This window comes from Stylophora pistillata, chromosome 4 (assembly GCF_964205215.1).
Source record: "Stylophora pistillata chromosome 4, jaStyPist1.2, whole genome shotgun sequence".
In the NCBI taxonomy this organism is placed as follows: Eukaryota; Metazoa; Cnidaria; class Anthozoa; order Scleractinia; family Pocilloporidae; genus Stylophora; species Stylophora pistillata.
In genome coordinates, this window is record NC_142522.1 from 4,671,808 (window position 1) to 4,693,426 (window position 21,619).

The 21,619-nt window shown below is 39.6% G+C and overlaps 1 protein-coding gene and 1 long non-coding RNA gene across 3 annotated transcripts; one reads left to right on the forward strand and one right to left on the reverse strand.

Annotated features, from left to right (window-relative positions):
- The first annotated feature begins 1,011 nt into the window (after positions 1 to 1,011).
- LOC111342226 (coiled-coil domain-containing protein 171) lies at positions 1,012 to 21,492 on the forward strand. 2 transcript variants are annotated; one of them, XM_088756255.1, is made up of 30 exons: positions 1,012 to 1,320; positions 2,768 to 2,903; positions 3,064 to 3,140; positions 4,263 to 4,437; positions 5,048 to 5,160; positions 6,246 to 6,334; positions 6,453 to 6,493; positions 6,868 to 6,962; positions 7,497 to 7,589; positions 8,000 to 8,094; positions 8,704 to 8,908; positions 9,514 to 9,625; positions 9,932 to 10,038; positions 10,470 to 10,559; positions 10,901 to 11,062; positions 11,593 to 11,631; positions 11,761 to 11,928; positions 12,037 to 12,120; positions 12,201 to 12,305; positions 12,772 to 13,297; positions 14,189 to 14,383; positions 15,108 to 15,349; positions 16,588 to 16,803; positions 17,387 to 17,578; positions 17,953 to 18,098; positions 19,027 to 19,213; positions 19,556 to 19,780; positions 20,181 to 20,266; positions 20,584 to 20,670; positions 21,046 to 21,492. In XM_088756255.1, exons 1-30 carry the CDS (start codon positions 1,180 to 1,182, stop codon positions 21,131 to 21,133), a joined length of 4,317 nt encoding a protein of 1,438 aa, XP_088612381.1. In that variant the 5' UTR covers positions 1,012 to 1,179; the 3' UTR covers positions 21,134 to 21,492. The 2 variants fall into 2 exon arrangements, with proteins under 2 accessions (XP_088612381.1, XP_088612382.1); XM_088756256.1 differs by lacking the exons at positions 1,012 to 1,320; positions 2,768 to 2,903; positions 3,064 to 3,140; positions 4,263 to 4,437 and adding an exon at positions 5,745 to 5,797 and having other exon boundaries at positions 5,074 to 5,160.
- Positions 4,932 to 7,621, reverse strand: LOC148732085 (uncharacterized). Its single transcript, XR_015999817.1, has 2 exons — positions 7,482 to 7,621; positions 4,932 to 6,562 (listed from the first exon to the last, which is right to left on the reverse strand). It is a non-coding gene; the product is annotated as an uncharacterized LOC148732085 (long non-coding RNA).
- Positions 21,493 to 21,619: the final 127 nt, after the last annotated feature.

A 21,619-nucleotide genomic window follows, 5' to 3' on the forward strand; every position in this document is an offset into this window, starting at 1 on the left:
TCGCGTCGGTCAACAAAGAGAACACAAATAAATGGTACAGTTGAGTGTGTTCATTTATGAATGTTTTTTACGATACCATTCATGTTATTGATATTAGTTCGTAAAAGGACATGAGAACAGTACTGTCAATTAATACAATTCATTGATCAACGATCCAGTTAAGTGAAAGAATCCTAATTACTAGCGGTAGCTCAGAAAAGGCTCCGTTCAGACTGACTAATTGAATTCAGTTAATTGTTTATTTAGCTTCGCCTAATTTCTTAGGAAGTGAGACCACAACAGCCTAGCCAATTACAGTGGATCCCTCGTTATCAGAATCAAGGCCAGGCCACAACACCGAGAGCTATGTTCCCTACTCCTTGCTATAAGTGTGTGGGTTCTTTAACGTCCCCTGCTAACCAGCCTGATAGCGAAGATGCAGGAGACTGGGCCTACGGTTTTGTTTCCTTATCCGAGAAGACTACAATTCTAACCGTTTATAGGTGTCATAGCAAAGGCAGCACATTCTCTTAGTTGTTTGGACTCTGAGTGTTAGTCCGATCTGAGGCTTGAACCCTCGACCTCCCGCACGACATAGCACGGCGCTCTACAACATGAGCTAACCAGGCGGCGGTTTAAGCGTTCTATATCGCGGGCTCTTCGGTCTCCCCCCCACCCCTTCCCCCTTACTAATCCTCTTGATCCTTCTGGGATCCTGGAAAAAACTGTTTAAGACTTGAACAGCGAAAGAAGGAATCGCAATTCTAGACTTTTTGGCACCTACTGATAACATCCAATATGAACCCTGTATTTTTTTGTCCTCCTTTTAAGACTCACACTTGAGGCTTGCAATCAACAGAGGATCAACTGTCTTAGGATGCTTGAGATCCGGATTGATTCGTTCATAAACCTGCATATATATTTTGATAAGGAAATACTGCATTATGGCCCCAAATAGTTTATCAGAGGAGATCTGGGAACAAGTATGAAAATAGGCGGGAAAATGTGGTCAGCGGGGATAAGCAACAAAACAATTTGCACTTTTGGGACAATTTTCCGTTGGAAGCATCGTCTTCTCCAGTTTTTTAATTAATTTTGTTGTGATAACAAAAGAGGTTCTGATGCGCCAGTAATGGATGTCACATAAAGTGTCGTCTCTTAAGATTTCCAGCCACTTTAAAACAATGTAAATCATGTGAAATGGCAACGAGTGATTGGAGTTCAACGAACACGGACGGTGGAGTTTCTGCAACCCGGTCGCTTTCTCCCATAGCTGTGTCGACAGGCTCTCCTCAAGACAGCGGGAATAGTTCACCGCATTCTCCAGTATTCGCTCAAGATGTAAGTGTCCACAAGATCATCTCTGTCTCAGTAAAATTTCATTTTCTCCGCAGGCTGTTCAGCACGTAATTATAAGTGATTTTGAACGCTAGCGGCGTTTCATGATCGTGTCGATTTCCTTGTGTCAATTTCAGTGATGCTTTTGTTCATGGCAGCTTAAGTGTTACCCTTATTTCGATTTATGTCTGGTCTAATAGCTATTATTCTGGCATAGAACTCTCAAAAGCGAAGACATCTATTTCGTCTGCTCTTTGATTAATTATATGTTTTCTCCAGTATAGCAGATCGGCTTTGGATTTTGCTTCCGCAACCGAATTAAGAACAATATTTGGTTATGGAATTTATTTTCATAGATTCCGATATCCGATCATGAATCGCTGTTTAATTAATTTTGCTCAATAGTATTATGATTTAACATCCTTGTTTTCAAAATTAAACGGATAATCGCCCAGCACAATGACAAAGAAAGTGCCGAAGTTTTGTTTTCAATACTCTCCAACTTACGAAGGTGTCATGCACCTGCAGTCTTCCTTCTACATACATAAATTTGAAATTTGTTTTAATTTTTTTGTTTTAGAAATTATGCGATTCACAGTGTAAGAATTATATGTTACCTTAAAACTGTAACCAATTCTCTTTCAAGGTTCTCTATTGAATTGTAAAACAACTTATTTGTTGTTTAAGAACAGATAGATGGGCCACTTTGTACATTACAATCCTTTGATAACTATATTGTTCTTTTACTTTCATAAGTTAACTGTTCTGAGGTTTTCCTTTTGGAGTTTGCTTCAAACAGTTTTCAGTTGAATGTGTATCAGTTCAATGTGTAACATTTAAGTGAGACCCAGTTGCCTAATGGTCAGTGCACTGGATTCCGCATGGATGTCTGGGTTCAAAGCCTGATCAGGTTGTGTTGTGTTTGTAGGAAAAGCACTCTACTTTCACAGTGCCTCTCTCCCCCCTTGAGCATGACAGGATGGAAACTGCACACACTAAAGGTACCTTCTGTTATCCCTCACAAATCTTCAGAAAAGCTTTCTAAGGATTTATGAAGGATAACAGGAAGTACTTACAGTGCACATGGTTTTAATTCTGTCATGATAGAAGGTACTGGTGAATAATCAGTGCAGTCTGATGAAATGCTGGGGGATAACCTTGTTGATGGCATTCTATTTGGAGAGGGAGCAGGATTAGCTCCAGTGGGATGAGCCACTTGGCTAAAGTACAGACTTTACCTACTTACTTGCATAACATTTAAAGATTTGAACCAATCAAGATTTTAAACTATACAATTTTTAAAAAAGTGTGTAAAATCTGTAGTAAAACTTCTTGAAGTGTCAATTTAGAAGAGTTTTAAGGTCTCTGTCTCCATATTCACAGAAAAGGTGTCTGCAGAGTATGTAGTTTGCGTAGTAAAGGTTTCACCAAAGTTCCATATTGTTTTCAGAGCATCGACCAGACTGAAGACATGAATGAGACATCAAAGGAAAAAAGCCATGTGGCTGAATATGAAAAAGAAATTCAAGAACTGAGAGGGCAAATTCACAAATTGCAGGAGGCTGGAAATATCAAGGATTATTCTGGTAGAAGAACACTTCATTAACCAGTCAGAATCTTCTCCACTTTGTGATTTTTTTCTGTACCTTTATTTAAGGCTCTGATAGGACTTAAAAGTTATTTTGTGACATTATTTGAAGATAACATTTTCCATCAAAAAACTTGTGCTCTCCTGTCTTGGTATAGATTCCACTGAGCTCAGACGAAAACTTGCCAGAATTGAGGAGGAACATGCAGAAAAAATCAGAGAATCTAATGAAGAGGTATTGAGAGATTGACTGAAATATGACTTGACATATTTGTATGCAGATGGCAATAGTTGGAAAAATAGCTTTGAGATTTGATAAATATCAACTGAAGGCCTAAGATTGTATTTCTATTAATCATAAAAATTACAATTTCCTTGTTTGTGATTTGTTAAAAAAAACTCCTATTTTTCACTAATTCACCTGCTATGTTGTTATCGGACAGATTGTTATCCAACAACTCAATAAGCCAATCACATTCAAAGTTGTAGTTTAATCAACCAATCACATTCAAATTTTGATAGTAGTCAATTTCAGAGCAACATTCAACAATTTACACCTCCTTTGTCAGTCTTTTAATGCAAATTTTTCTTTTCTTTTGTAAATTGGCCATTCCTCTTTTCTTGGAAATTGTAATTTTTAGGATTTATTGGTAATAAGGCTGTGTTGTCCAATTCGTATAATAAACTTAGATGAGACACATTTAAAAATACTAAATACCAGAGAAAAAAATATCTGGTAAACAAAATGTTATATTTAGGCAGTTATCTACTGCGAGGATCAAATACCGCAGTTCAAAATATATGAACTTCATATATTTCATTATATCTGATTCACTTTCACGGGTTTATTACGAATCAACATAACGGCCTGCTCCCAGTTGGCTTGTTGGCTCAATTGGTAGAGCGCTGCACTAGTATCGCAGAGGTCAGTGGTTCGAATCCCGTACAGGCCTGATCTTTTCCAGGTCTGATTTTCACTATTGCTTAAATAGCGCTATCTACTGCGAGGATCGTGCATATGTATCCAATACCGCTGTTCAAAATATATGAACTTCATATATTTCATTATATCGGATTTATCACTTTCACCGGTTTATTACAAATCAACATAACGGCCTGCTCCCAGTTGGCTTGTTGGCTCAATTGGTAGAGCGCTGCACTAGTATCGCAGAGGTCAGTGGTTCGAATCCCGTACAGGCCTGATTTTTTTCAGGTCTGATTTTCGCTATTGCTTAAATAGCACTATCTACTGTGAGGATCGTGCATATGTATGCAGTTACATATTACTGAGCATTTTTCCTTGCTTGTAAACCAGTGAGAAAGTTAACTTTTAAAAGCCTGAGTGTGTTTTTTATAGATTATGGGGCTTCAAAGCCAAATTGCCAAGCTGCGATCTGCTGTAGAGAAGGGAGAAGCAAATAGACAGAAGCTTGAATATGACTTGACTATTGCAAGCACATCAGCCAGTCAAGAGAAGAGAATAGCGGCTGAGAGGGAAAGTGCTCTCCAGAAAACTACTGCAAATCTAAAAGGTATGTACAGTTTACCAAATAAATACATATAGCATCAATGTCTTTGCCCAACAAATAAATACAAAGTTGAGTGGTAGACAAGGTAACATTTTGTACTTTGAGTCCAGACCATCCTTGAGGAATTTTTGTTCTTTCTTCTCATAAGGGTACTTGTGAAACTGTTGCTCTTTGTCCTGCTGTGTGTGTGTGGGGGGGGGGGGGGAGGCAAAGGGCAGAGGGGGAGAGGTGAACTCTCAAATATTGGTCACATAGGTGGGTGTGGCACCAAAGGATATCAGTTATGCTTCTTTTTAACCTGAAATCAGGTAAAACTTTCACACTTTGGTCTAAGATTGTGAGGGTATTATGCAAACTTGAGGGTAGGGGTGTGGATTTGGAGAAGTTTTTTTTTCTTTTTATCAGAGGTAATTTTGTTGATTCTATACAGACCTGAAATGAGACGAGTCTGAAATAGGGAAAGGAGTTAAATGAGAATAAAGGAAATGATCGGCAACAAATTTATGAGGCTCTTTATTGTTAGATCTATCCTTTCTTAATCTGTTTCACTGTATATTACTCGTGGTTAAAGTGACTCATGCAGTTTCTATACTTGCCTATCTCATGTGAACAGAAAATATCAATCAGCTTAAGAAACAGTTACAAAATGTTGGGGAAGCCTTGGAAGAAACACGGCAAACTGGCAAAAATGAAGAACACAAGACCAACCAATTACTTGCAGAAAAGGTGGGATACAAACCATATGTTAAAAGATAAGGCACCAACCATTTGTTGGAACAAGTTTTCAGACTTTTATTCCTTTAACTACCAGGAGTGATTAACATGTAACTTATTAGATACTGATGAAATACCAGGATTTCTCCTTTTACTAAAAAATCATATCTTCACCACGCGCATTGAAGATACTATTTTTATCTTTCATGTGTGAGGATATTGGTGTGGCCATGGTTACCAACATAATTACCCAATTGCTGTTTCGAAAATGAATAAAAAAAAGTTGTCTTTATGTGGAAATTTCATCAGTATCTACATAATAAACAGGACATTTCATGGCCACTTGGGGTTATGAATTATATCTTCTCGTGCTGAAAGTGTCTCTCACGAGTGAGCACAGTGAACTCGTGAGAGATACTTTCAGCACTCAAAGATAAAATTCATATCCCTGTGCAGCCATGTAATATCCTCTATTTCTCCTTACAATATCCGTACATTATCCAGCAAACAGGTAATGAGAATATATACTCAAATTTATAAGGTAGAAGTTGTTATAATTATGATCTAACACCAAACTCTTGTAACTAATTTACAAGGAAATGTGTAGCAGCTAGAGGGAGGATAAACAATGAGATCTTGGGATTTAAAGGTGAAATATCAAAATGAATATATCTATGCTTTTTTCAGGGGGGTGGGGAGGGGAATTTTTCATAATTTTGCTTAAAGTTCAGTATATTCTAGCCAAGTAATTAAGCTGCTGTCTAGATTTCAAGTGAGGCTGCTCAGAGAAAATGTTAAATGTTGAACCAATGTAAGTGTGCAAGGTTCCTCAGAAGTACTTGTAAAGCATTACAGGGAAAATGCCAGCCAAAAAACTGCCAACAATTGCTGCTTTTTCATCCTGCTAATTTTGCCAACAGTGGGCACGTAGCAGCAACCCTGTATACTTGTGTAACACCAATGCTCTCAACCAATTTATAACAATTGCTAGAAGTGGAATATTATGAAAGACTCATCAAATCTTGGGAATGAAGAAGCTTTCTGCTGTATCATCAGATGTTTTTCATCTTGGTCTTCTTGTTGTGTTTTTTTTACAGGAAAATATGATTCTCCAACTTACAAACCAACTCCAGATTGAGGGAGAGGAGAAAAGGAAACTTCATGTTGTAATTGAGGAACAAGAAAGGTGTTATATCTTTTTTGCATTTATTTGACCTGTCAGAACTCAACAACTTAGAATTTCTTCATCTTGCTTGATAATAAGATCAAATGAATGTTGTATGTTTTCTTCTCTTGTCCCACAGTTTGTATGCTGAATTGCAAGAAAAGTGTTCCTCCCTTGAAAGTAAGTTTATCAAACTTATCAGAGCTCCAAGTTTACTTTTTTATCAAATTGAAAGTCATTATTTACTTGCTAAAAATAAGAAAGAGAAGAAAATTTCATGGTAAATTAGTACATAGAGGAATTACATGTATCACAGTTGGAATCTTATAAATTTTATCTTTTTTTGTATATGTCCCCATTTTGATAAATGAAAATTCCCCTTGCTTCTTAGTTTCTTCTACATATAACATTTCTTTTCTTGAGGTTATATATTTGATATATGAAGCCAAGCAAAAATGGAAACAGTGCTAAGAGACTTTTCAACAATTTAAAAGAACAATTCAGGAAGTTAAATATTTTCAGCTTAGAGATTGAAATGATGTAATTTTCTTTAGCCCAGAGATCAAGTCAAGGAGAAACTTTGCAAAAGCAAATGAGAGATCTGGAGTTCTACTCTGAAAAGGAGGAGAGATTGAAGAAGGAGATTGAGGTAGTGATAAATATATCTTATTAACCAAGCGCGAGGGCCATACTGGGAGAATATAGGCCCGAGGTCTTGACAGTATGGACCGACCGAGGGCCGATATTCTTCCAGTACGGTCCCGAGCAAGCTAGGTTAAAAAGAGATTTATTACACGACTGAAGTTCAAAGGGACACAAGTGCAGAATCATTCGGGACCATTCGGGACGGTGCCCGGTCCAATACTGAGAGAATATTGACCTGCAATAGAACATTTTGATTGGTTGACTTTAGTTATTGGCCCTCTGACTTCCCGAGTCGTGTCATAAAAACATTTTACTGTTGTGAATAGGGCATATATCTATAAGTTGCCACTTGACTATAAAGTTGAAAAGTTAGTGTCAAGCCCTGTAATATGGTCCAGAGTTGTAATGTTTGATAGAACACTTGTCACATGACTTTGAATGTACATTGTTGATGTGTTTGATAGCAACTTTGTGCTAATCAACATTCAATTCCTCTTTTAAGTTATCTTAATATCCCTTTTACCTGATTCTGATGCAGCAAAATCAGGAACGTATCAAAACATTGGAGGAAAGCATTGAAGCCGAGAGAGCTGCACACTTAGAAACAAAGTTCAACTCAGAGATCATTCAGGTGATTGTAACATTGTACATGATTAGTTCTTTGGGTGCCAGGATGCTTCAGTGGTTAGGGCACTTGGATTTTGTGGTTACAGTTTTCCTTTGGTTCTTGTCTTTGCCCCAAGGCTTCTTTTTTTCGGCTCTCCAGTTTTTCTACACCCACATGAACTGGAAACTGTAAAGTGAAGGCATGGAAGCGAGATCTATGAAATCTTTATACTATATAGTACTGTAAATCCTTCATTGACTAAGCTTGTTCAGTCAAGATGGCTCGATATTAGCCTGGTTTTTTTTTCTCGTCTCAGTCTATAAAAGAACTTGGTCAATATCCAGCCGTCTTGACCTCACACTTGGGCAATAACGCTTATTTATTAGTATGTTTGATTTGTGTTATCTCACGCAAGTTATTCCGTTCGTGTGTAGTTAAGAGTGCGAGATCTTGAAGGTGCACTGGAGGTGGAAAAGTCTGTAGTGGATGAAGCCAAACATAACCTTGATACATTGACAAAGCAACACAGGTTTGTACAGATAATTTCTGCTCTTACTATTGTACAAGGAATTACAAAATGATAAAGGTTTAGTACGATTTCTCAGCTGAATTTGTATGGAGATTCAAATTCTCTGAATGGTCGAGAATTGCGTCATATATCCTTGTAATCACACCGCCAGCAAGGATTATCATACTTAAGCCACGGCGACTGCAAGATTGTGTAATGTTTTTTGAGGAAGAAAAAAAATACAATAGTCCATTTTACAGTTGTGTGCTTGGTTGCCAAGCCTTTGAATGGGAGTGAGGCTAGGGTTGACCTTGTTATGATACAAACCTTGCTGCCTTTCAAATGTAAATCACTTTGTTATCATGCTAACTAGATAGAGGTCTCTATCACAACAAGGTCATCTTTAGCCTCACTCTGAATCAAAGACTTGGCAACTAAGTACACAACTGTAAAATAGCCTATTGCTCTCTACTGATGATTACCTCAATCTTGGCACACATTGTTGATTTATTCCGACAATATTCATTTCAACTTTGTTGAAAAATGGATTTTGTATGAAAAAGAAAACATTGTTTAAAATAAATTGTATAATGTTTGCATGCACTGTGCCCAATAATCTACCTCTATTAGGGAGCTTGAAGCGGCTTTTGAAGAAGAGAGAGATGCTTGTAAATCAGAGAAATCAAAAGCGGTTGGTTTAGAAGAAAGCCTTGCGAATGAAAGAAAGAAAATGCAAGAAGAAATCGATGAAAAGCTGAAGATCATCACAGACTTGTCCAAACAGCTTGAAGTTCATCAGAAGAACTTTGATGCCTTAAAACATGAACTTACTCAGGTAATTAATGTGGATCATCAAAGCAGACCTTTGCTCAAAATTTCGATCAGGAAAAAAAAAGACATTCGAAAGTACACGCTAGGGACATTGGTAAGATTCCCGCTCCGCTCAGCCTCGTAGCTCATTATGCGTACAGTTCCTACATCGAAAAAAAAAAAAAACCAATAGATTAGGAAGCTTAAGAACAAACCTATTATAGACGTGAACGGTCGCCGGAAGTTAAAAATTCTCATTCTTGGTGCTTACTTCACCTTTTTAGCTATTATAGTTTGGTTTAAAATGCTAAATCGACGAATTTAGAGTCGATCCATTGACGTCAAAACGCGGCAAAATTAGTTTTATTCTACTTCCACTTGCCATCCGCGTTTGAAAATCGTCTCTAACTGTCTTTTGGACGACGGCTTTGTTTTAGAATAGTACGGGATTATACGGAAATCTTTCCAGGAAGCTTCAAATTTTACGGGCTTTAAATTTCAAAATCAGTTGAACTCATGTTATTACAGAAACGACTGCGTACAAGTTTCGTATGCATGTCTTCCACTTACCTGTTTTGTTATAAAGATTCATCTATCGCCATAACTATTAACTGGTACACCTTTTTCCAGGCAAAGAAACGCCAAATTCAACTGGACACCACCTATGGTAGTAGCATGCGTGAACTTGAACTCCTCCTTGACAATTTTCAGATTGAAAAACCGGAGGAACACAAACGACAAGGTGATTTATTCTCAGTCATATATGGTCTGCCCATGCGCAACTCTGTTTAACTATGGTTTGCTTCAAATAACATTCTGCCCATGCGTACCAGCGTCCACGGTTACCTCTACTTTCCTTGGAAAATTATGGTGACTCCCGAAGATAATTATGAAAAAGGAACACGGCAATCGAACTATAAACAGCTTACAAACTCGTTGATAAATCATTTGTCTAAGCCTTCGACTTTGACAATTTTTTTATTTGCATACCACCGGCAAGCCACGATAGTTTTCTCAACTTAGTTCTGTAATTGTTAAATGACTACAGGCCACAAGAAAGAGAAACAAAAGGCCTTGTCACCGGCTGCTGTTTTAGAAAATCTTCGTCACACACTGGTTGATTATCAAAACAGATGTTCCAGTGCTTCAGCTGAGGTCAGTTTGTGTTATATTTCTCTTACTAACCGGTGAGTTCGAGGTCGGTACTGTAAGTTAAGGTCCGAGCTTTTTTTCTCGGTGTGGCCGTAAATTCCGAGCAGAAAAACGGACGAGGTTAGGAAGATATTTGTTATATCTCTAGGTTCAAATAGGGGAGGAAGAATTAAATTCAAGCGAACTTTTGAATTTAGCGGGCCGTGCATTGATACATGGCCCGCAAAATTGACCAATCACACCTTCCGCACTAATTAATGGTGAAGAATATTCGGTTCGTAACTTACGGTGCGGACCTCGAACTTGATTATTAAGAGATGTATATTATAATAATTATAATAACGGTAAAGTCGATGACAACGGTAATGGTAAATAGTGGTTTGTTTTTTGACGTCTAAAGCGCAGTATTTCATTTTTTTTCTTGATCATTTTAGTACAAAAGGATGCGAGAGCTTGGTGAGAAGTTATCAACAGACTGTGAACATTACAAGGAAATGGTGACTAGTAGGGACAAGGCTATGAAAGTAAAAACACTATTCTGCGTTGAAGTTAACGTAAAATAGCTGCTGAACCGGGGCGTCTGAAAAGTTTGCTACACTCTGCACAGCAACACATTCTAATCTTGGCCCATTTAAGAGCTGAGGTCTTTTTTGTTAGGGTCATTCTCTATTCAGCAGAGTTAAACCATTATCGAAATATGAAAGAAAATCGAGAAGAAGGTCGGGAGCACTTTTGAAGGTTATATTTAGCAGCCTCTTGCGAGGGAACTAAAAATGATAAAATCATGTACCATCCCACCCATAGCCGGACCTTTTTGTGTGGCCGTTGGGTTTGGTCTGACAATGATTTATTTTTATTTTTGTAGGAGGCGGAAAAAACAGTTGCAACTAAAGTTAAAGAGTTGGCCAAATCACGCCAAGAATGTGCTGAGAAGGAAGCTACCATTGCAGCCATGAAAATAGACTTACAAACACTGAACAAGGCACTAGAAGAAGCGCAAAACAAAGTTGAAAACTCAAAGGAAGAGGTGAAGCGAAGCTTTCAGTTAATCGTCATCATCAATGCCCCGAAAGCAATTCTGCCAGTGTGGGCTAAATCTTGTTGTTAGTAATCCGTGTTAATGTCTTCCATATCCATCGCCGTTCTTTCTCTTCTGATAATGACATCTTCAGTAAATCCCTGTGGTATTTTTCTTGATGTTCTTCTAGCATCCTTTGCAGGCAACTTGCAAGGGAGAAAGAGTCGGCGTTTCTGTTTCATTCTCGCTATTGCACTTCATGCCACCATGTTTGATTTTGGGAGTAAAGCGGACGAAGAGGGGAGGGGTGGAGGAAAGCTTCTGCTCCATCTCCTCCCCGCTTCTTTCCTTTGCCTATCGTCCACCCTTCGGTTAAATTTCTTTCTCTCCTCAACCTTCCTTTACTTTAGAAAGCCAAAATGGTGGTTAAACTTTCCCTACAAAATTACTGAGCGCTCGTCTGCCAAAATTAGGCCTTTTTTGAATAATGAAATGGCAGCTAAAGTTTGATAGCCTTGGGTATATTTTGTTTTTCACAGCATCTCAAAGTCAAGAGTGTGTTAAATCGTGAAGACGAGGTAAAAACATTCACTTATTTTATACAGTATTTCATAAATGCTTTCCAAGACAGTACTTAACTATAGTGCCTCCGAAATGATTGGCAAATGATTGTTTATCAAACTGTGTGATGTGCCTCTTTTTTTCAGGCTCATCGCATGTTCCTGCATTCCTTGTACCAGCGGATGATTACTGGACAAGTGTATGTTTCCTCACCAGACTCCGCGCTATCCAAATATTCCTGGACGGACATGTGTAATTTGGTGTCAGAGCAAGTGTCAGCTCATCTCAGTGAGCTTAATAGAGCGACTGAAAGGGTATTACTAAGTTAGTGTGTCCTTATCATGATTGTGGCTTCCTTTTGCACCAATAGTGGCATAAGGTCGCTTCGTTCTTGTCACAGGCAGGTTTTTTTATCATTGCAGATTCAGCACCTCGAAAGTGTGTTGTCAAGCAAAGAAGAGTCACTCCGACATGTACAAGAAGCTCACGAACAAACAGTGACCAAGGTAAACACGTCGAACTATCAAGTTCCCTCGGAATTACTTTGCCTCTGAAAATCTCACTTCTTGTTTGAAACCCTCCCCAGCTCTCCTCTGCCATCAAAGACCGCGAAGTGTCGTGGAAGAAACAGAAAGCTGAGCTCGAGGAGCATTACAGCAAGTTGATAAAAGATCTTCATTCCAGGACCCAGGTAACACCCTGTGCAGTTTGGGACCGTTTGGGTCAGTTATTTATGTCCTAACCTACCGTGAAGCTTTGAAAAATTGCGCATTAGCCGATATTTTTTATTTTGCGAGGTGTAAAGAAGATCGTGGCGTGACACGTAACGAAGTAGCGTGATGCGCTGTCACTGAGGGACAGTTATGTATAATTGAATAAGGTTTTGACTTTACAAGAAGGTCTTAACGGAGGACAATGTTGTATCAAGAGGATATGAACTGTATTCCATTGGTTGTATGCATTATGCAGGATGCCTCGGTAACCACGATGTAATCTCTAACATAAGAAAGAGACGATATTCTTTCCTCTGACGATGCGAATAAGCCTTCAGATTTCTCTATTGCACGCTTGTAACAACTTTTTTAACATCTTCTTAAAAAGTAACAACTTTTGTTAGCATCTTTTTAAAAAACAACAATGTTGCCTTCTCCTCGTAGAAAACGCAGACATTAGCAGACCAAGCTTGGGAAAGAGCTCACGAAACAGGTCAGGTTAAGGACACACTTGAAATGGAGAACGCCCGGCTGCAGTTGTCTTTGGAGGAAATGCAGAGAAGCGAATCTTCTTTGTTAACCGTTTGCGCGCTTCTTGCCGGCGCCTTATGGCCTGCGTTTGGGAGAATACGAGCCTTGGCCTCTCAACGGAGAATATTATCTGAATATGTGAGAACATTGGAATCCCTTCGAGATAAGACGAACACTTTGGGGGAAATGTTAAGCCACGAGATGGAAGCCGAGAAGAGGGAAAAAGGTGACGCTGGGTCGAAAGAGCGGTCCCTAAGAGATGGCCGCTGTCCCGTGTTGGTGTTTAGAGTGGGTGTCATCGCTGTCATTGCTGCCAACAGACTGCGTCATTTTGGTTCTTATAGTTTAAAGCTGTTTGTCTCGTCTGAATCTCCTGGCGAGTTTGGCGGAATGTCTATTGTGTGCTGCGGGAAAATGTCAAGGAAAGCTGACTTCAAGGGTGGGTATTTGACGGTATTATCCAACTACACCTAGACGAGTACAAATATCACGCGGTATTTGTACACGTCTATTGTAGTACCGGTTAAAGAGGTTTTCTCGCATCGCGCAAGCGAAGAATTGGATTGTAGTTACGAAAAAAAAAAACAAATGGCGGACAATTTGAATCATATTTCCGACGACGAAGAGTCAGAATGGCTGGTAAATATAGATCCAAGTTCATTAGATGAATCGAACGAAGAAAAACAGCTTGACCACCAGAAAATTTCTTCATTTAATGAAGAAAATAGAAACAGCAGCACAACAACGCGCCAATTCCGTTCCGCTTCGCATACTTCTGTCACGCACTCCCCGTAAATAAACATCCGCGAAATTCGCCCGCACTGAAATAACAGTTTGGCATGTTGGATAATAAATAACTCATTAGACGTTTTGTTGTGTAGTATCGCTGAGTATTTTTACTGGTTATTTGTATTTTGACTCACCCTACAGGCTCGTCAAAATACGGCACAACTCGTAAAAATACTCAGCGATACTACACAACAAAACGTCTAATAAGATATATATATATATATATAACTAACTGCAGACAGTACTGTTTCGGCCTTCTGGGCCTCATCAGTGCAGTGCTAATGCTAGGATGGGGGAGAACCGAGACGGTCACGGTCACTTTTTTATGTAGCACTTCGAAAACTCCTTTTAGCTTGAAAGAGACCACAAAATATTTTTTGGGTGAAACGGGAAAAGTCAAAACAGCTAATAAAAAACTATGAAAGAACAAAGATGGTCAAAGAAAGAGTGGATTAACACAGATTTAAAGGATGAAATAGCGCTTTCCTTCCTTTCCGTTATTTAATCTGCCAGTGGTTCTAAAACCTTTGCGCAATTTCAGGTGTGGTTAACAACCACAAACGGGAATCTTCCCCCGCGGACACGTCACGCACAAGTGCTAGAGTGACGTCCGCACAGGCTTGGTTAACCAGCTCTCAGTTACAAAGTCACCTGATCGGTGCTGTGAGCGAATTGCAGTCGGCTCTCATTAAGACGCACGAGGCAGAGGATGGAGACTCTACGTGGGACGAACAAGGTAAGTTAATCGCTAAGAGGGGTGCTAGAGTAACTAAGCCCGACCAAGGCTCGAATTTAATTTTTGGATCACTAACCCTTCGGGTTAGTAGACATCTTTTTTACTAACCAAATTATAAAGTTTGGTATCCAAGCTGACAAGTTGCGATATCCCAATTATTGAAGATTTTGATAATAACGACTAGGACAAATTAAAGTGTAGCTGAAATTACATGGTGACCTTAAAAACGTTGGCAATTATGCACCTATTTTATTTCCCTCTCGTTTACCATGATTAGTCAAGAACAGTACATCTACAGCACATTATCTAAAAGGAGTTTAAGTTGATTTAACAACTTGAGTATTCTAAGTATTCCTCTGAGAGTTGGGTCTATGTGCTCTTTGTCCCGAAGTCCACCAATGTTTTACTAACTCTGTCGGGTTAGTTGGACACATTTTAGTAACCAAACGTTGAAAATTACAAACCATTGGTTAACGGGTTATCGACGGTTAATTTCGAGCCCTGCCGACCAAACAGTTATATCCGTGTGAATTTTATCTCCGCTTCTAAAAAGAAAAATCACAGGAAAACTAACTGCTTATTGCGTTTTAAGACTGTCTTTTCCATGAAGCATAAGATTCGGAGACTGAATCTAGAACTTATCGCCAGGACAACATCGTTTTTGTTTAGAGTTTACTCAGGATAGTTTGATGCTGGGTTGTTTACTCTTCGAATCATTTTACAGATGGATCTAGCAGAGCACAGAGTCCTTCGACTGGCAGCAATATAATAGCAGCAGCTAGAAGCGCGTACAGTAAAATTATCTCCAGGCTTCAAACAGAGTTTTCTGGCCGGGTGATTGGAGAAGAGGCTTGGCACGAGAGGTACTCAGGCTTCCGAGGGGAGATGATGGCGTCGTTGGGCTTGGGACTCCAGCAATGGCTGGCTAAAGCACCTGCGCGTGGTTTATCTTACATATCGTCTCAGGTGAGAGACAAATTATGTTTATAAAGTGCCTGTCGATCGAGTTTCGTAAAACCAAAACCAAAGTAATCACAACGGCCGATCAGAAGAACTGAAAATATTGTAAGAGCCAATGAGAACTCAAAGTAAAAACAAGCAAACTGCCTAAAGCGCGACAAAACGCGGGCGACCAAGTTGTGATTGGTTTTAATTTGGATATATCAACAAAGTTGAAATGGTAAATTGGCCACCGTAATGATTACAAAAGCTGACGTTTCGAGCGTTAGCCCTTCGTCGGAGCTAACGCTCGAAACGTCAGCTTTTGTAATCATTACGGTGGCCAATTTACCATTTCAACTTTGTTGATATATCCAAATTATTTCGTTACTCCCACCGACGCAACCCCAAACACTTTCTTTCGAAACTATCAGCCTTTATTCATTTGTTATTGGTTTTAGTTTTGCATCTGATTGGTTGAGAGAGTTGCACAAGTTTTTTGTACCAATCACAGAGCAAAATTAAGCAAAACCAAAGCAATCTCGGATTACATTCAACACTCGATTTAAAATTGCTTTTTCCTTGAGTTACGTATCGCGATAGTGGATGTGATTAAAATACAAGAATTTCTCTTCTTTGAAAGTAGCGATTAGACTCTATCGCGTAAAAGTTGATGAGGACAAAGTTCGAATCATATATTTTTTTTTTGTATGAATCTTTTAGTAGTTAAAAACTTTATGACAAGACAGACTCATGTTCTTTACTGTATTTTCCTTACAACCACACAATGTTAGGTCACTCACTTCACTCACTATTTATCAGGGAATAGGTCGCGAGCAGCGTAGCCAATCAGATGGTAGCATTTGTGATAAAGCGCTAGTAGAGTTGTACTAACACTTTGATATTTTTAGCGCGAGCAGCGAACAAGCCCACAGTTAACACTACTGTCACAGTGAATTGTAAATGAACGGGAAGTTTCTTTTGTTGGTTTTGTGCAAAATGATGGGACTGCGGTTGAACATTGTCCAGGACCAGGTCCTTAAAAAACTATTTCTTAACCTATAACAAAGACATCTGTTTGCTAACCATTTACCATTTCAATTTACCATTTCAATTTACCATTTCCATTTAACCATTTTCCATTTCCATTTACCATTTACCATTTACCATTTAATTTACCATTTCAACTTTGTTGATATATCCAAATATGTTGGCACCATGTCAAGCAGTCAGTATCTCGAATTTCTTTCTCTGTTCTTCTATAGCGAACCATTAGTGCCCTTCAAAGTCATATCCTTGGCTTTACCCAGCGCCTTCATGCGGCGGAAGTCGACAGACGTTCACTAAGACTTGAACTCTCCAGAAGTAAACAAGAGACTGCTGGGATGAAGAGTGCCCAGTCCTCTTCTGAGACGCAGCATCGTAAGACCAAGGAGGAAGCGCGAGGCCTGGAGGAGAGACTTCAGGAGATGAAAGAGGAGGTTTGTTTACACTTCTCGTTGCTCCGTGGGTTTTCACCCGCTTTCTTCAATTTTTTTTCTTCCACAAAAAGCACTCTAAATTCCAATTGGAATGGAAATACTAAACTAGGAACCACCTCTCAGAGGAGCCACTCCAAAACGTCGTAAGTCGTTTTCTGAGGCTTGGAAAATTTTCTCAAGGGTGATGTAAAACAGAATTTTAGTTCGGAAACTAAGATAAATGTGCAAATGGGTAAAATGAACCAAAGAAAAACAGGATGGCGAAGATCGACATGGATAAAAATGAAGAATTAGGTAAATGAGGCTAAGCCGAACTTAAACTTGCACTTGGTAGACAAACCATAAGATATCTTTTTAAAACAATCCCTTTCCAACTACTCCACCCCTGAAACACAAATCCACCGGATCCCACCGCAAACACAAATTCACCTGACCTTAACCCCCCTCAAACGCAAGTCCACCCCCCTTCCCTCCGAGTTTTCATTGAGACTGGATAGATTTCAGCCTGAGAGTTGCTTTAAAGTTAGTCATTTGGAAATTATATTTGTAGTTGTTGTGGTTTTTTTTTCCCTTCCTATTTTAGATGTTGTCCATGGTACCTATAACTCGTTTTGAAAATGTTTGTGAAGAACTCAATAACGCTCTGAAGCGAGAGCAACAGGCCCAAGCCCTACTTAATGAGCAGACCACTCAGATGCAAGAAATGGGAGAGAGATTGGAACTTCACGCCAACCAAGGAGAAGAAAAGGATGTCACACTCGCTGAAGCAGTCAAGGTATTAAACCTCGTCGATGATGTTCTTACTGAAAACAAAGGTATAAAATAATTGCTTCTTACCAACCGAGTCCGAGGTCCGTACTGTAAGTAACGCACCGAGTATTTTACGCTCTGTTTTATGGCCCAAGAGCAGAGCGCAGGCCATAAATCCGAGCGGGAACAACTGCGGCGGTCCGTAACTCATGATCACAGTACGGACCGAAAAACGAGGTTAGCAAGATATTTCTCATATCTCTGGATTCAAATAGAGGGAGAAGAATTCAATTCGAACAAACTATTGAATCTGGCGTGCCATACATGGAAATACGGCCCGCTAAATTTACAAATCATAGCGCACGTACTAACTGAGAGATATATTATATTGTATTTTAGGGTCTCACTGAGGCAAAGATGGAGCTTCGCCGGAAAGAACACGCCGTCCGTCAGGTCTCAAAGCAAATGACTTACATGGAAAACGAGAAAAACGCTTTAATAGACAGACTAAACGATGCCGAAAAAACCATGACTGCCGCTGCAAGGTGAGTGGTGTACATGCTAATTGTTTCGACCACGAACGAATCTGAAAGCTTACAAGGATTGTCTGTTGGAAAAATAAAACTGAAACTTATACCCCATTCACACCAAAGCCTAAACATGCTTTAAAGCTGTTTTGTTAAACATGGTTTAACACAACAGCTTCATAGAAGCTGCTCAAATCGATATTTGGTTGACTTCAAATGTGGCACATTGAAAATACAATTTAGCAATTTCTTGAATCTTGTGGAAAATTTAGTTTTTCAGTTCTCTGCTTCTGATTTTTATTTAGTTAAACCTGGTTTAACTAAACAAGTTTTCTGGTGTGAATGGGGTATTAGTCCTAGTCCTTCAACGTGAATAAGGGGCGAATGAAAAATTAGAGATTCCGAAAGAAGTTTCTGGCCTCTTGCTTTATGCATTGATCCGCCCTTTTGTTGTGACTTTGAATACGTACTACCTAGTGGTTAAAAGGTTTGTTGTACTTGGCAGCAGATGCACACAAGATAGTTTGGTTTTATCAAATGAGTTGATAGTGAAAATTGGCCACCGTAGAGAGTTTCCAAAGCTGACTTTTCGAGCGTTTGCCCTTCGTCCGAGCGAATGCTGAAAACGCTCTGACGAAGGCTTATCGCTCGAAACGTAGACCAATCACAGAACGTCGCGAAATAAAACGAGTGCAGTGCATGCTGGATCTCTTGGACACATGAGTGAGAATAGCTCTGCAAGAGCTTGCTCATTGTGATTGAGTCTGACCTTGATTTTGTTTCATTTCACTAAAATAATTAATAAAATAATCCTTTTAACATCAACAACAGCAACATTGACAACTAAAACCATTCAACAAATACCCTTGATCAGAATAACCGTTTTGGACTGCGCGAGTGATGAATTTGGCCAGCGTTTAAAAGCTTTGATTGGCGTTCATTTCAGGGAGAAAGAAGCTTTAACGGGTTACTTGAAGTCGGTCGACAGAGCCCTGGAACAGAGCAAAGATCAAGTACGACTATCTAAGGGTGCCATAGGGCCCTATGAGCACACTCTGCCCCAACTCATTCTTCCAGACGAGCGGTTAGCGATGGATGGTTTAAGCTTGAGTCCCGAATTATTATCTTGCCAGGTGCGATTGTCAAAAAACAAATGTATTACGGTGCCACAAGTTTAGAGGTGATCTCCGTTTTGTTGGAATAGACTTGCTAGACAAGTCTAATTCATAGAAAGAATTCTGTTATTCATCATACTCTCCGGCAGCGTTCGTTAATGTCTAGAAACTATTCCCTATTCTGTAGGCATTTTTTGAGTATACTCTGAAAAGAATATCGAAAAAATGCCACTTCACTTTGAAATTAGTCGTTCTGGCTGCCTAATTCGTAGCTGTAGAGAGCACCCTACAAAACCTTCCGTACTTGTGATTAAATTTGTTGTCAGGACTTTAAGATTTTTACGTATTTCTTTGTATCAGCATGTTGTGGCGTCATTTATCAAGTGCCAGCAGCAGGCATTGGACCGTATTTCCGAGCTTGAAATGGATAAACAACAAGCTATGTCACGCGTGACACACTTAGAAGAAGAAATTAGGTCACACAAGGCACACATAGCCACCCTGAAGAACGAGCTGGCTGCTGCCTGTAGAAGGCCCATGAGCGACGACGGGCTGAGTGAACCTGGGCACTACATTCCTGGCGGGGTAACTTCTCTTTCACTATCTTTGTTGTTCAAAGTTTCTATAACATTTTACATCCTCAGAAACTTCCGTGAACACCTTTATGTGAATTTTAACCTTCGACCCCGCAGAGTGACAGTATGTAAATTCTCCTTATAATATCAACCGTGAATCACACATTAGGGTCAGGAGAATTAAGGAATTGATCACCTAGTAAAGAAGCTCTTGATTGTTAAACAAATTCTCCTTGTAAGCACCTTGGAAATTTATAGAGAACAGTATGGAGATTATGTATTCTCATGTAAGAGTGTGAAGGGTCAAGGAATGAATGTAACCGCATTTTCTTCAATGTTAAAACATGTGGAGAGAAAACCCCTCAGGTTGAATCGTATGTGATCCGCAAATTTTTAACTTTTCACTTCAGGATGGGTTTGCCGGCAAGGACTCTTCGCTGCATCGCTTTTCAGATCATAAAGATGACGACAACTTCAGGAGTTTCATTCCTTTGTCGTAAGTTGAAGTTTCTGTTCTGGAACCACTGTCGGAGCTGGATGTTGTCCAGCCATTCCAGACAGACCACTACCATGTATAGATGCTGGCGCTTCCAAGCACCACGCACACACACGCACACGCACACGCACACGCACACACACACGCACACACACGCACACACACACACGCACACACACACACACACACACACCATTTTTACCCCCTTTCTAACCCATACCCTGTAAACAACATGAAAATGTAGTTACTTATAATTAAGTGCATGGGTAACTGACTTTGGAACATCAATCCTTAACCATATCGTTCATTCTTCTCAGGGCTCATCGCGATTCCAGTGCATCTTTCAGGCCTTCGTTGGCCTCAACCAGCGGTCACCCAGACAGAAGTAAAGGCAGCTATGGAAGGTATTATAAGTCGAATAATCTTCTTATATAGGGAAATGGCTTTAAGTTCGCGTCTGCGAGAATTTGAGCTCGGATAAGTGAGGTTGCTCTCTAAAAGGTCAAGGAGACGTGGCGAAATGCCAGCGCGAGAAGGGGGGGGGGGGGCAGGACTTAACTTGCAATGGGAACTGGGACAGGCTTTGTGCGTAGTGGGTCATTTGGCACGTGTACAGGCTTTTCCTGACGGTATAAGATGTATTCTTTTCTTCTTGAGCCGTTCATGGGATGTTTTTATCTTCGGTCAGGTATGTAGAGTGATCTCTTATGTTACGCTTTTTACCGATCTCTCTCCTTTCCCAAATTTCAGACTTCTGATGCAAATTTACTTTCTTTCAGTCCAAAGAGACGCTTGACATCGAGCTACAGAAAACAGGGGAAGAAGCTTGGACAAGACTTCTCCCAACTGCTTGATCAAGGACTTTGAGAGCAAAGGCTCTTGAAGATGTGTCTTCATTTGCTAGCAAAGCCTATAGTGGACGATATTTTGATATTTAACTCAGTTCGGTTTTGGCAAGCCATACATTCAAGCATGTTATGAGTTTGGCGTTGGTGAAAGCGAAAGTAAAAACTATCAAAAGCCGTGGACCATGGCTCTTGTTTAGCTTAAATCCCCTTTAATCGGAATAACCAAGTCGCACTAGACATGCTAGTTGGAAGAGAAATTTCATTCTGGAGCTGTATGGAAGAAGCTTATTTAAATACATTTACATAGATTATTCAATGGTAGTGTGTATTTGAGAGTGTTGTAAGTTATTTTAGTACAATAAAGAGTTATACTTTTAATTGAAACGTTCATTCTTCTCAACCGAAATTTAGGAAAGGAATGTGTTTTGATCTGGCGAGGATTAACTGCTATGGATCGCGGCTTGGTTGGAGTAGTTAATAGGTTATGGAAAGCGGAACGAAAATT